General features: G+C 34.6%; 1 protein-coding gene across 9 annotated transcripts in view; it reads right to left on the bottom strand.

Moving 5' to 3' along the window:
- LOC107453633 (twitchin) overlaps positions 1–14196 on the bottom strand; it is a 264438-nt gene that overhangs the window by 200896 nt on the left and 49346 nt on the right. For all 9 annotated transcript variants that reach the window (XM_087158572.1, XM_087158571.1, XM_087158570.1 and 6 more), the window contains 3 exons: positions 11398–11668; positions 10078–10217; positions 6624–6765 (listed from right to left, as the gene is read on the bottom strand). In XM_087158572.1, the coding sequence (XP_087014698.1) occupies positions 6624–6765; positions 10078–10217; positions 11398–11668 (553 nt within the window). The remainder of the gene's footprint in view (positions 1–6623; positions 6766–10077; positions 10218–11397; positions 11669–14196) is intronic.

Below are 14196 nucleotides of genomic sequence, written 5' to 3' on the forward strand. Positions count from 1 at the left end.
CATTCAAATTAGCGTTTTTATTTTTGTCAGTGTCGAATACCTTTATTGGTTGCCTGCCGTCCAACTACTAGTAACTCATGGGGACATTTTTGGTTAACCATGATTCATCCACCGCGGACCTAATGTCAGTTTGCTTTCTTTAAAAAAAAGTACTTTTTTAGTGGGTAGTTGAAAGAATCATTTAAAAATGACACACTAGGAACAACTCAATTTCGAGGATTTGGTGACAACTTTTCGAAAGCAATGCAGGCTTAGACCCGTGGCAGAATTGTGGCGACACGCCGCCAGTGTCGCAGAACGGTACAGAGTTCTTTCCTTTGGGAAATAAAATATTTTGCTTTGCTTCTCTGCAGAAATTTTTGAAACATTTTATCTTTTCTTCAGAATCATATTTATGAGATGCCTATCTCGGGCATCGGGGTGGGGAAAAAATGCTCATGATTTTTCTATTCTCATGAGAGAAGAATGAAAAATAAATAATCATAAAGTAAAAAATTTTTTTATTAAATAAATTAAAGCATAGCTTATTAAATAAATTTAATAAGCTATGTATAAGTAAGGTTGAACTCCGACCCACCCCAGGGGGGTATACGGAGATAAAAGTAAAATTATTACAATAAAATTTCTCTAAAAACTAAAGTTACAGTAAAATTTCGCCAAATGACAGTGGTGGTGATCAGTTAAAAGTGGATTAACAATAAAGTTTGACAATTAAAAACATGTGTTAAAGGCAATGAAACCCAATAGCGCCGGTGTAAATGTCGAGAATTAAATGATTATAATAATAAGGAAACAAGAGATAAAAAATCTCAAAACTAAAATCAATGAAAGCTAAAAGTCCAAATAGTAAATGTCTAAAAGTAAAAGTCTGACTAGAAGTCTATGAAGTCTAAAATCAAAAGTAGATAAAAATTCAAAATGTAAGGCTAAAAGTTGATTAGTAAAAATTAACGATGACATGCTCTATTGTTGGTTCATGACTGGGGCCAGTTGATCTGGGGCTAGAATGTCCTCGAGGGTTTGTTTAATAATTTGAGTCACAATTTTCCTGCAGGTCAATATAGCGAAGAATTGATGTTCCTCTTCGCAATTATTCATGTGGGTTCCACGAAGTGCCCGGAATCTTGGACAGTGCTTAAGTAGATGATCAATGTCCTGTCTCACTCCACAGTAAATGCATGAAGCTGATTTTTTGAAATATTTTTGTTGATAGGTCCCGAACACTCCGTGGCCAGTAAGGAGCTGGTTTAAATAAAAATTGGCCTGCAGGCGCTTTATGCTTGGGTCTTTAAAAAATTTATAGGTTTGTCTTCCCTTGTCACTAGACCTCCAGTCATTTCTCCAGCGGTTAAAAGTAATGTTCTTAATGTAAGATTTAATTTCGCATTTTTCAAAATCAATCTGGCCAAGCTTAGTGGCTTCCTTAGCAACCCAGTCGGCCTCTTCATTCCCTTCAATGCCTGAGTGTGCTTTAATCCAATTTATATTATAGTTGCTACTCCACATGGCTTTGGTGTCTTCTATAAGTTTGAGGTGTTTACGTGGGTCCTCCAGGCTCATAAGTGAAGAAAGGGAATCTGTGTAAATGCTTGCCATTGGAGAACCCTGGTTTTTAAGCCATTGGAGCGCTGTCTGTATCGCAAGGAGCTCAGCCAGATAAATACTGCAGTTGTTATTTAAACGCGCCGAGATGGTACTGATGGTTTTGCCATTTATCTTCATTACAACACCATATGCAGATTTATTTATAAGTCTACCATTGTTCTCAGTTTGAATTCTCGACCCGTCTGTGAAGATTTCAATGCCATGGTTAGTTGGAAGAAATTTCCCCCAGGGCAACGCGAGAGAGTTTGAGGGATGAACCAATTTGGGAGGCAGTAAGAGGTGATCAGGAAAGTACATATGATTTTCAAGCCAATTGATGTCTTCTATCCTCCATTTCCAGATATTTCTTTTAATGTAAATCTCGTCAATTATTTTATAGTAGATTGGTTTTACCCCGGCCAGTATCTGGAGTGCATCAGTACTGACAGTCCTATAAGATTTGGTAATGGTAATAAGCGGAATTCTTTGAATTGATTTTAGTTTTTCTCTTATTTTGACTGTGTTTCTAAACCAGACACAGGCCGCATAGATGATGATTCTCTCGGTTGCCTGGAGGTAGATCTTTTTTAGAACATGATGGTTGAGACCCCAGGTGACTCTAGCAATCCTCTTTAATTTGTGATTGAACATTTGTACACGATCCTTAACTTCGTCAAGATGGGGAATCCAGGTGAGTTGTGGATCTAAGATAACACCTAGATACTTTAGTGTTTTCACATTCTTTATATTAGCGTTATCCGGAAGATCCATCTTGACACAAGGAAGTCTAGCAATTCTTTTGTTAGATTTCGGAAAAGTGATTAGTTTGGTTTTTTCCTTGCTAAAGTTGAGATGCTGGGTTTCAGCCCAGGTCAAGATCGTGCCGAGAATTTGTGTAGCCAGAGAGTCAAAGTGATACAAGATGGTACGCCTCAAAAGTAAAAACATGTCATCAGCAAAAATGATAAGTTTAAAATCAGTAGAATTAAAATTATTAAAACGGCTAAAATATTCCTCGTTAAAGATATTAAAAACTTGATCAATAAGGATCAGCCATAAAATGGGCCCGAGGGAAGAACCCTGAGGAACACCAACGTTAAAAGCTCTTCGAGTTAAAATGTGACCAGCACTGTTTTCATATAAAACACTTCTGTCGTTTAAAAAACTGAAAAGAATCTTGAGTATGTTGATTGGAAGATCCAGGCTGTTAAGTCTCTCCCTGAGTATAGCCCATCTCGCGTTGTTAAAAGCACCCTTGATGTCTAGGGCCACTCCAATTGTATGTTTGCTAGATTGTTTAGCCTCACCAATAAAATCCACTACAGCCTTCAATGCGTCATCCGTCCCCCTACCAGATCTGAAGCCATATTGATTATCATTCAAGCTATTTTTACTTTCCAAGTAATATGTGAGTCTTTTGCATAAAAGTTTATCTAGAATTTTTCCCCAGACTGGCAGTAGGGAAATGGGCCTGTAGGAATCTGGATTGACAAGATCTTTGTTTGGTTTACCAATTAGGGCAACCCTGGCAATTTTCCAGCATTTTGGGAAGTGACCCAAAGAGAGACATTTATTCATGATACTAGTGAACCAGATCTTATTTGTGTAAAATAGGTCTCTGATGACCTCTCCCGGGATTCCATCTGGTCCTGGAGCCTTGCCACTTTTTATGTCTCTAATTACACACTCAATTTCATACATGCCAAAAGGATCATCCTCAGCCTCCTGTCCAAAGCATGTGATCATGTCTTCCTCTACCTCCTGAAAATGATAAGCAAGGATATTATCAATCGATTCTTTAAGCTCCATTGTGGTGGTCCCATCAGATCTGATTGTGTTATAGAGATTCTGTCTTCTAAGGTCTTGACCGTCAGCAATCTTGTATGGCGATCCAAATGCCTGTTCGAGGTTAATACCGTTGATAAATTGCTTAAACTGGTCTCTTTTTGCTTTTTTGATTTCACATTTATAGTTGGCCAGAGTCTGTTTATACCTGATCTTCTGTGCCACTCTGTCATCCTGTTCCCGGGCTCTCTGGTACAATCTTCTATGTGCTCTGGTTTTATTTCTAATCTCACTCAGTCTGGGGCTCCACCAGGGACAAGTTGGTCCTTTTTTTCTAGAACCGGATCTTCTCCTAGATTCATCGCAAGCCCTATTAATGTCATTAGTTATACCCTTGATAAAATCTTCCAGTTGATCAATATTCTCTATATTTTCAGCGTTCCATTTTTCTGGAATCTTATAAAGCTTTGTCCTGAGATCAATCCACCTGAGATTCCTGTAATTGTGTGATCTATTTTTAAGTTGAATTTTGTTATGTTGGGTGGTTATTTCAGCTGTAATTAATTCGTGGTCAGACAAACTAATGTGGTCATGGACTGTATAGTTGTCAAGCAAGTCAGAGTTAGTAGCAATGATATCTATCCAGCTGTGTCCCAGTGTGGATGAGTAAGTCGGAGGAGCCTCAGGATCATTAATTACATGAACATCATGGCTAATCAAGAACATCAACAGGTCATCTCCCCTATTATCAGATCTCGGGCCCCAGACCGTAGACTTAGCGTTAACATCAGCACACAGTATTACATTGTATTGGGAGTATTTGACCAAAAGAGAGTCCAGGATATTAAGTGTTGGATCCATTGAGTCACTAGGTGGTAGGTAGAAAGACACAAAGACAAACATTTGTGAGTCAATTTGGAAGGTAACAGCGCACAAATCTCTATGACAGATAACAAGGGAATCATCGCTAATCCCTGTTCCCACCAAAACTGCCGCTCTAGGTTTCTCTCTAAATGAATAAATTTTAAGATCATTTGAGAAGAATGGAATTTGACCATCATGCTGAAAGTAGGGTTCATTAAGACTAATGATCTGCAGATTTAGTCGTTTTATATCAAGATTAAGTTGCATGTTAGCCAGGCGCGAATGATGAAGGTTCAGGTGCCCTATTGGAAGATGATTAATTATACCACTTGCCATAGTCGGTGTTTCTTACTTGGACAGCCTGTGCTCTCTGATACTGGTTACACTGCTTGTCAAAAGGGCCATGGCCGGTTTCGAGATTTAATCCATATTTTTCATTCGCTAGTTGGCAATTCGCGCAATATGATCTCTCCTCGCATTCATGAATCTTGTGTTCATTTGAGGAACAATGTCTGCAGATTGCATCTCTTTGACAATCTCTTGCGAGATGGCCGATGCCAGCACAACGGTAGCATTGGCGTACCGCAAAATATTCGTCGTAGTTGTATCTTCTCCAGCTGATGTTAATTTTATCCTGGTATTTGATGTAATGAAAAGCATCAGGTGAAAGTTCCACAATCCAGTGCCGGGTACCTTTCTTTCCTCCCAAGGAGCCTCTCACGTTTACCTCCTCCTCATCGACACCTTCATGTTGGGACACCAGTGACTCCCCGACTGTTTCCTTGCTCACCTGCCCCTCAACTCCAAAGATAATTATAGAGGGGTTTTTTAATTTAGGTGGGTTGAAAGTATATTCTTTGTTTAATCCAGTTTTTTCCATTTCGTTTCTAAATATTTCAAGTTCTTTTTCTGTCTCCGTTTCTATTATAATTCCACCATTTCTAACTTTCCCAACCCTTTTCACTGCAATTTTCAACTTGGCAGGATCAATTCGATTTGTTATATCTGTTTTTGTTTTGTCCGATCCCACATCATTTGCCATTGGTCTTATAATTGCTATATGTTCCTTCTTCTTTTTGGTATTTATGGTCCTGTTATTCCTATTGTTCTTGACGATATCAGCATAAGTTTTCCTGTTTAACTCTCTCTGCTTGTTTGTGTCTTCTATTAACGGATCTAGGTAAGTACGATTCAATGCGGAGTACTCATCCATCTTGGACTGTAGAACTGCAATTTGAGCGTCCTGTTTTGACACCAGAATCATCAGATCCGCCAAGTAGTTCATAATAACCTCCTTATCGCCTTTGGTCATCCTACAATTGTCTCTCAACAAGATTGAGTGGATTCTGTTCTGGAGTGTCATTGCAGGCGTAATTAATGGAACAAACAAGGAGTCTCCTTGATTCGAGTCATCTTGTTCCTCCTGTTCACTCTGGTTCAAGGATTGAGATCCTCTCAACCGTTCAGTATCCATGGCAGTGGCTAAAATTGATAGTCATTAACGTCGATCAAAGACATAGAGGGAGCCAACCAATAACTACAGCAACTTGTCTCCGATACGGTATATACCACCTTTCGCAACACTGAAAAATGGCCTCTCACAATCAACCACTCTTTAGTTGAAATGATCCCTAAGTTGCAGCAGGAGATAAAGATCGATGCGAGCAGGAAGCCAGGTAGTTCAGAAAAGCAACATTAATAAGCTATGTATAAAAATTTATTATATAGCTTTTAAAATCACATATTTTTAATACGATATTATTTATTACAAATAAATCTCGAAATGAAAAGACGTAGTAATCCTTTTCTGAAGAGTTCATCTCTTTTTTCGGTAGCGACCGCTACAGATTTCACGATTTTTTTAAAATTTTTTTAATGCGATGATGAAATGCGAAAAAGGAAATAATGAGCGTGTTATCTTCCTACAAAATGTAAGAATATCACCCATAATATTAGAATTTAAAAAAATTACGTATTCAAATTAAAAAATATTATTTCATTTGATCCGATTTTTTTTTTTTTTTTGAAGTGAACGCCTCTGTTACTTTAAATGAGTAACATGTATATTTGTTATTTTCAAGTATCTTGCAGAAAGATATTAGTATTAGAAAGGTATGGCCACAGGAAGGTTAAGTAGCAGTGGCACATAGACTTTCGTTTCATATGGCCTCAATGTTATGCGATACGCTTATTTATGTAATATTGATGTAATATTTTTATTGCTAAAAGCGCAACAAGTATGCTACAGATGATAAAAAAAAAACGAGTAGAACAATTAAAATAATACAACGATTAGTGCTAAAAAAAAGGGAGTCATGGTACTCCATAATAGATTCAATATTGTGGATTTTCATTCGATAGAGTTAGCTAATGATTTTAGAACACATTACCAGTGACTGTCAGTTTAGTTTCTGTCTTCTCCTCGGCGTTGATCTTGCACATATACTGCCCGCAGTCAGCAATAGAAAGATCGACAATCTTCAGAAGTTTTCTGCCCAAAGGATCTGCTTCAATCACGTATTTATCCGATGCCTTAAAGAGAAATGTTTTTGTTGTCAAAACAGTTTTATTGAATGTATTATTACGTCTAGTAACAGTGGTCGGATGCTGTAACTACTTTGTTAGAAATGTTGTTAACTACTTTTTTTAAATGCAGTGACTACACTAGAGTAAGAAATGAAGAGAATTTGCAGGCCTGTATAAGAGGGGGGACCCCCCTATTAACCCCTTTTTTGTTGCTGTTTCATACCTTTCGACTTCAACGAGTGTGTATTTGCAATGGTTTTGTATCAAATTTCATTACTCAAGAGATAATCAAATTCTCCTCACTTCTTACACGTTGAAATTGCAGAAACTATTTCAGTACTTTAAGAAGACCAACTTAAATGTTAACCAATAGTTTAGAAGACCAATCAAAATGTTAGGGATTCATTTAGAAATATTTATTCATGTTTACAGGAGCCAATTTGTTATTCAAAACATATTTTTTTCATTTCATCTTAAACTTTTCATGCCTTTCTCGACAGCGAATATTTAATTTAAATATGAAATTAATAAATACTTGAAATTTTTTTTAATGGTTGAATGCTTTCCTCTTAAAAATTAAGCACATCGAAAATACGTTCTCTTATATAAAATAGGATTAAATAACATTCACGAGTGATCTCCTCATTTAAATATTAGTCATACGTGATTACGTAAATCCTTTCATGGAATCCATTGACGGAATTCGATCCATTAGTCTCGATAACAGAAGGAACTACTATGTGTACTTATCCCACTACTTTTCTTAAAAACTCCACTACACTACAAGCTATGAAAAAAAAAAGTAGCGTAGTTTCATTACTTGTAGTGTGCTACCACTGGTGTACAAATAACTTAAAGAGAGTTTCAAATTTTTGGTTAAAATCTTTACCAAAAGATCGGAATAATAATCATTTTTAAAATGCAAAACTTCTGGGTCACTCTTTATTCAATCACTCAGTTTTTAGCATTAAAAATTTTTACATTATGCTTAGTCATACTTAATTAATCTATTTTTTATATGAAGTTCACGACCAAGATAGCAATGCACGATAGATAACAATGCACCCATTAAAAGGGGAATTTTTTTTCATTACTATAAAAAAACATCTTTGAAAATTAGCGTTTCTAAGAATCTATTTTTTTTAAAGATATATCAGTGAAATGTTTTTTTTTTAAACTACTTTTTTGTATATTTTAATGATCTACACAGTTTTCTCTACCATTTTATTAGCATTTAGTACAAAATATTAAAAGATCTATTACGAACTATCTTGAATTTCAAAGTTCAAAAAGTTCAATTATCTTTAACAATTTTACTTAATCTAGGTTCGTAAAACGAAAGCCTGTAATATTTAAAAGCAGTAACACAATTTTAGGGAAAAACAGTTTTAAGGAATCTGATGGTAGATGGCGACTGTAGTATAAATTAAACACATAATTTAAAGAAAAGGATCAAATGGAGAAAAAAAAACTATGCTTTCCAGTACTACAAAATGCTTAAAAATATGGGCATTTCCTAATATTACAGATATAAATGATTACAGAAATGTATTCATTTATAGGTTAAAGTAGTATAATATGACGAATTTGAATTTGGTAATTAAATCTCAAAATGGGACGTCATTTCATTCTTTAATTTACTTTTTAGATTAGTTTTTTAAGTAGAATATTATTAGCCAAATGGCATAAAAATCTGGAATAAGGTATAAAAAAATTAAAAAATTTTTATTCAAAAATAATACTTTTATACAAAAAAAAATTTCAACTTTTAAAATATTATCTCCTTTGATTCGTCTTTGGTCTCATTCAATTACATGAGAAAAATACATAGAAACCTCAATTGTTTCTATAGGTTACGTCATTAAGTACAAAATTGTACATAAAACGCTTTTAAAATATATCTTACAGGTTCAGATAATAATGTGTCAAAAGTAGTAAAAACTGTTGACTTGTCGTTGCGTATATAAGTTTAAGTACAGATTTGTATCGCTTCTAAACTATTCGAGAGTTATTTCATTCAATTCATCGTGAAATGCCTCGGAAAATATGACTGTTTCGTTTGCCTTAAAAAAAAGGTACAGTCGGACCTCGCTAAGATCATGAATTTTTCGATATCTCGAAGAAAAGAAAATTACCTTCAAATTTCCTATACACTCAATGTTAAAAAAAACTTGATTTCACGAATTTTTTTTTCTAATCCCTCGACAACTTACATTTTTTTTCCATAAATAGTGTAGATTTTTTTTCTGAAAATAAAAAAAAAAATATTCCAAAAAAAATGAAAAATTTAAGAATAGAAAACCAATTCTCATAATGATAAACTTTTTAAAGTGGACATAAAGACGTCAGTGGTATGGAATGATCTGTCTTTCTATACGATAATGAATGGTTTCAAGAATGCTGGATTCATTAAAGATCACGAAAGTAGTCAAACAATTAATATCGTTAATTCTGCTGAAAACTACACCGAAAATGATTGGGACAGATTGACCGGCCTCATGAAACTCGATGCCATGGAATTTCATGACTTTGTAAACGTAGATGATGCAGTAACACTGTGTGGTCAGTGGGATGACAATGATATCATCGATCAAACGAAAGCTTCTTGTGAACTATCAGAAGAAGAGGATGAGGAAATCGAAATGTTACTAACAAACAAGCACTTTCTGCAGTGGACACTGTAAGGAGATTTATTGAGAGGCAGCCAAATATGTCGGAGGAGACATTTAAAGAGTTATAGTCCACTTAGAAAGTGTTATAGACAAACTTTCTTACACATCTCTAAAGCAAACAATTTTTTTAAATGAAAGTGTAAAAAGTACTTTTAGAATAAATATGGAATAATAAATAAGGTAGGAGCATTTACCTTTATTCTACCATCGATAACATGCGATAATTCGAATTTTCGGTATCGCAAATTTTTTCTCCTTCAAGTTCGAGATATCAAGGTTTGACTGTATATTATGAAAAAAAAAACCTTGCAGCTTGGGTTCTTCAAGAATCTTGGCACAATAAAGGTTCAAAGGGCCGATATGGGCCATATATAGAATTGTCAGATTCACCCAATATTTCACTGCCACTTTATAACCAAGCCTTATATGAAATTCTCCTGATATTTTAGGATCATTATTCATCCAATATAAGCCTTAAATAGGCTGATATTGACGCTGCATAGGACCCCTATTAAAAACAACCTAAATGTTCATACAGCCCAACTGGGGCCAAGATAGGGGGAAGGTCTAATTTTACTGGAAATGGTGCACATTCAATAGCTTCATCCGAGTTACGTAAAGAAAAGAAAAATCTCTGGAGAGTTACCTCTATTTTCTGTCCGTCTTTGTACCAATTGACGCAAGCTTTGTAATCATTGACAGCGCATTCAAGGACGACATCTTTCGTTGTGTATGCCTCTGTTGTCTCACCCAATTTCTTTGTAAATTTATACACGGGATCAGGTTCTGGAAGACATGTTACAGTAAATGGTTAGATGGTGCCATTTTTATAAGCAGCATTCGACAGAATGGCTCATTTTATTTTTAAAATTTGTGTGAATCTTTACTCTCGACCTGAACACAATTCAGGTCTGCCCCTACGCTTTTTGTAAAATAATTCATAGAGGGGTAGACATTTACAAACAAAAACTTTCGGAATTCCTGGTAATTTTGCCAACGTTTTACAATATTCTCAGCGAGAAAACTGCATTGGAACTTTTAAATCAATTATACGTAGTGGTGTGGAAAATAAGTTTAAATGAATAACAAATAATACGTTAATATATCAAATTAGCTACCACTAGAGTAAATTTTCACAAAAAACCTTGAAAGTTGGCAGCCTTCTTCATTGTGTAAACTCAACTTAACATCTACAGATATCATTATTGATATATATGTAAATATTTATAATTTAATTATATTTATAACCATCGTTGAACAGCCGATCCAATTTTGGGTCGGTTGTTCAACGACCTACTCATGTTCACAGCAATGTCATTTTGAACGGAAGACAAGGGAACTCCTGGATCAAGTATTAGGAAGCATTTGCGTTCGTGGAGGACTTTTTGAAGAAACTAACCCGCATTTGCATTACAGGTAGCAGAGAACCACGAGAACCTCCCACGGTTAGCCTGACGGCAAGGGGACTCTAACCCATGATCCGTCTACCGCTGAGGATATTTTCACGTCAGCACTGTGGTCGGTGCAATACGGATACGGAATTCGTATCTACCAGCCATCGGTGGGATTCGAACCCGGTTCACCTCACTGGGAGGCGAATGCTCCATCCCTGAGCAATCGTGGCTCATCTATTTTTTTTGTCAAAACTGAATAGCTGCCATATAGGCATATTTTTATTATATTGAAGTGAAATAATATCTGTCGAAAGTCACCAGATGGTAGGTGAAATCTTGATCCATTTAAACAACTTTTACATTCCCTGAATAAAATATTTTTTTTAAAAAAATCTAAGGTTATTCTAAGGCAGATTCAGGAGACAAATACTATTCATTATTATTATAATTATTTTTTCCCAGGACTACTTTGGAATTTCTAGTCATAGAAAAAACAAGCTTTTTCTCGGGATGGGACTTGTCAATTACAAATTAAGAAAAGAAATTTCAATAATTGACTGGATTCATCTCACCGTCCACCGTGACTATGCAAGAACTGGTGATGCCCATACATTCAATCTTGTATCTGCCGCTGTCGTCCTCCACAGGATTGTTGATGATCAACACATGGAGATCACCCTCGCTCTGCATGTGGTATTTCTTTCCCAAGAAGAGCTCCTCTTTAACCCTGTACCACTTGGCCTTCACGTTCAACTTTGAGAACACAGCCTCCAGCCTCAACTTTTTGTCTTTTCCCTCTTTCGCTCTCGCATCCACCAATGGTTTCACAAACTCATCTTTTTTCTGTGAAAGGAAGATATGTACTTTATCATTCTCTGGAAGAACCTCATTCATTCATTCATTCATTCATTCATTCAACAAAATGGTTCGATTTTATAGAATAGTTGTTGGAATCGGTTGTAATGCAAAATAAGTTAAATACTTGCCGAGTTTCTCCTTCAGTTGAAGAGTTTTAAGCTGAAATACCCAGGGATCGAGACAGAATCTTCTAATAGTTCTATAATCCTAAGATATTTGACTTAACACTGTTGGATAAACAACTCCAAAAAAGAAAGAAGGTCTCAGCACACATAAACAAGAAATTCGATCCCCTAGTAGTCCAAACGAAAGGACATCTTTTGCGAAGATGAGTAGTCTTTTTTATATTTACATCCACTGCGCAGTTGGACTATTAAATCGATACGTACCTTGGAGGTGTTGATTGGATTGAAAAGTGGTACAATTCCTGCGCTCTCGCTATGTTTTAACCTTATATAAAAATTCTTTAAAATGGGAACAATGTTTCCCACCTGAAATGCTTATGAACTGTAAAAAAGTATTTTTAAAACCATTTAAAGACAAGTTTTTAAAAATCCAATAACCATCTTAGAAAATATGGATCTAAATTTTTTTTGCTTCCTTTTTTTATTTTTCGACATAAAATAAAACTTATTGCACCATTTAAATTTTATATTTTGAATACGCTAAAGCTTAGTTAGAAATTGGGTATTTTTTCTGCCATTAAATACTACAACGCAGTCTGAAGTGTGCCTCAGGATTTTGCATCTTTTGACTATAATGGGCATTATGGGCGTTTGTACTTGCAGTATGACAAAGACTAGTGTTAGACGAGGAACCTCAATAAAACTAATGATATGCACAGTGTTACAAAATTAATATAGCCAAAATGAAAGGAAGCACATGTAGGGAAATCTTATACAGGGCAAATTCTACATCTTTCTAATGGCTTCGACACTAAAAGAGTGAAGAGAACATTGAAAATAATTTTGTAGTTTGATGAAGATATTCTAAGATTTCAACTATGGAAAAAATAACAGCTTACTATATTTAAAATAAATATATGTGGGTTAACTTGAAATGTGATTTTTGTTGAATCATATTATTTTTCAGAAAATTTAAGGCATTGAAATACTGTTGTAAAGCAATTGAAATATAAATAGGTTTAATCTTCATCTATTAAAATTAAAACAATTAAATAGAGAAAAAGGATAAATAGAAAATAAATAGAAAGAATAAACAGGAGAAAAATTCCTTTTTTTATGTAGAAAATCTTTTGTTAAAAGCATTTCAGAACTTTCGTGTTTCTATAGGTAAAGTACTACATCATATGAGATAAGAATTTCAAATTTTTTTTATGGGGATGTTAACCCTTAGTTCTCTGCTCTAACTTTACAGGTATTGGAAATTAGGCAGTACAATGCAACAAAAATTCTTCCTTCTTTAAAATTACAGGATATTTCACTTAAAATAAGAGTTTAGAAGAAGTTATTACTAAGAAAATCAACTCTTTTATTGTTAAAGGAAAACTCATATGTTAAGCGACACCCAAAGAGACAAAAGTTGCTGAGCGAGCACTCATAATGCAATAGAGTAATCATATAAATAACATGCGTCATAGCCTTTAAATAAGGTAGTAGAATTTATGGCGTCCATCTAAATTTGTTTTTTAATATGAAGAAAAATTTGCAAATACTTTAGGTAGCCTACACTTAATGCAAATGAAAAATTTTGCTAGTTTGTATAAATCCCTAAGCTAATCCCAACTTTTTTATTTGTAGTCTTTACGCAATTCAGCTTTGTAATTTTAATCAGAAATAAGTTGAGCGATGTTTCAAATAAAGAATGATTTTTTTTCAATAATTAGCTATATATCTCTGCAGATTAGTAACATAATTAGTAAAATATCTCTGCCGATGCTACGATAACGCTGGAGGATTTCTACAACATTACTGAAAACACTTCAGAAAAGGTACCAAATTACCTTACTTTTCATAATTCCAGAGTGTCTTTTAGCAATAGGAAGAATCCTTCAGAAAACTGTGGAGGTAAGTTTAGAATGCAGCTTTGATTTGAGTCAAAAAAATAATTTGAGTCATCTGTGTTAATTTAAAATATTTGACAATTTAAATTGCATCGTTTTTTTATAATTTACTCTATTCTTAGTAAATTTAGTGCATATTTCGTAGTTATTTCTATTGGGAATTGTTGTTGATACGAACACCTTTTGGAAATGAAAACAAGAAGTAATTGATTTTCTATCAAGATTATTTAAATAAGAAAGCGTCATTGGAAAAAAAATACAATAAAATTAGTAATTGGCTTAAACAGGAAAAAAAGGCTCCCTGCCTTTATAAAGCTGAGATTAGGTGTTGCCACATTTGACAGAAAAAAGTGAGAAAGTTATTAAAAATGGCAGCTGTCTGAGAAAGAGGATTCCTACAATGTAACATGAGCTGTTTTTCCACTCATTTATCAATTTCATTTAAAAAACTACACGAATAATGTTCATTTTTTTAGTCATTTGTAGAATC

The sequence above is a fragment of the Parasteatoda tepidariorum genome, chromosome 3 (genome assembly GCF_982258835.1).
Source record: "Parasteatoda tepidariorum strain Cologne lab strain chromosome 3, Ptep-v5.0, whole genome shotgun sequence".
NCBI lineage: Eukaryota > Metazoa > Arthropoda > Arachnida > Araneae > Theridiidae > Parasteatoda > Parasteatoda tepidariorum.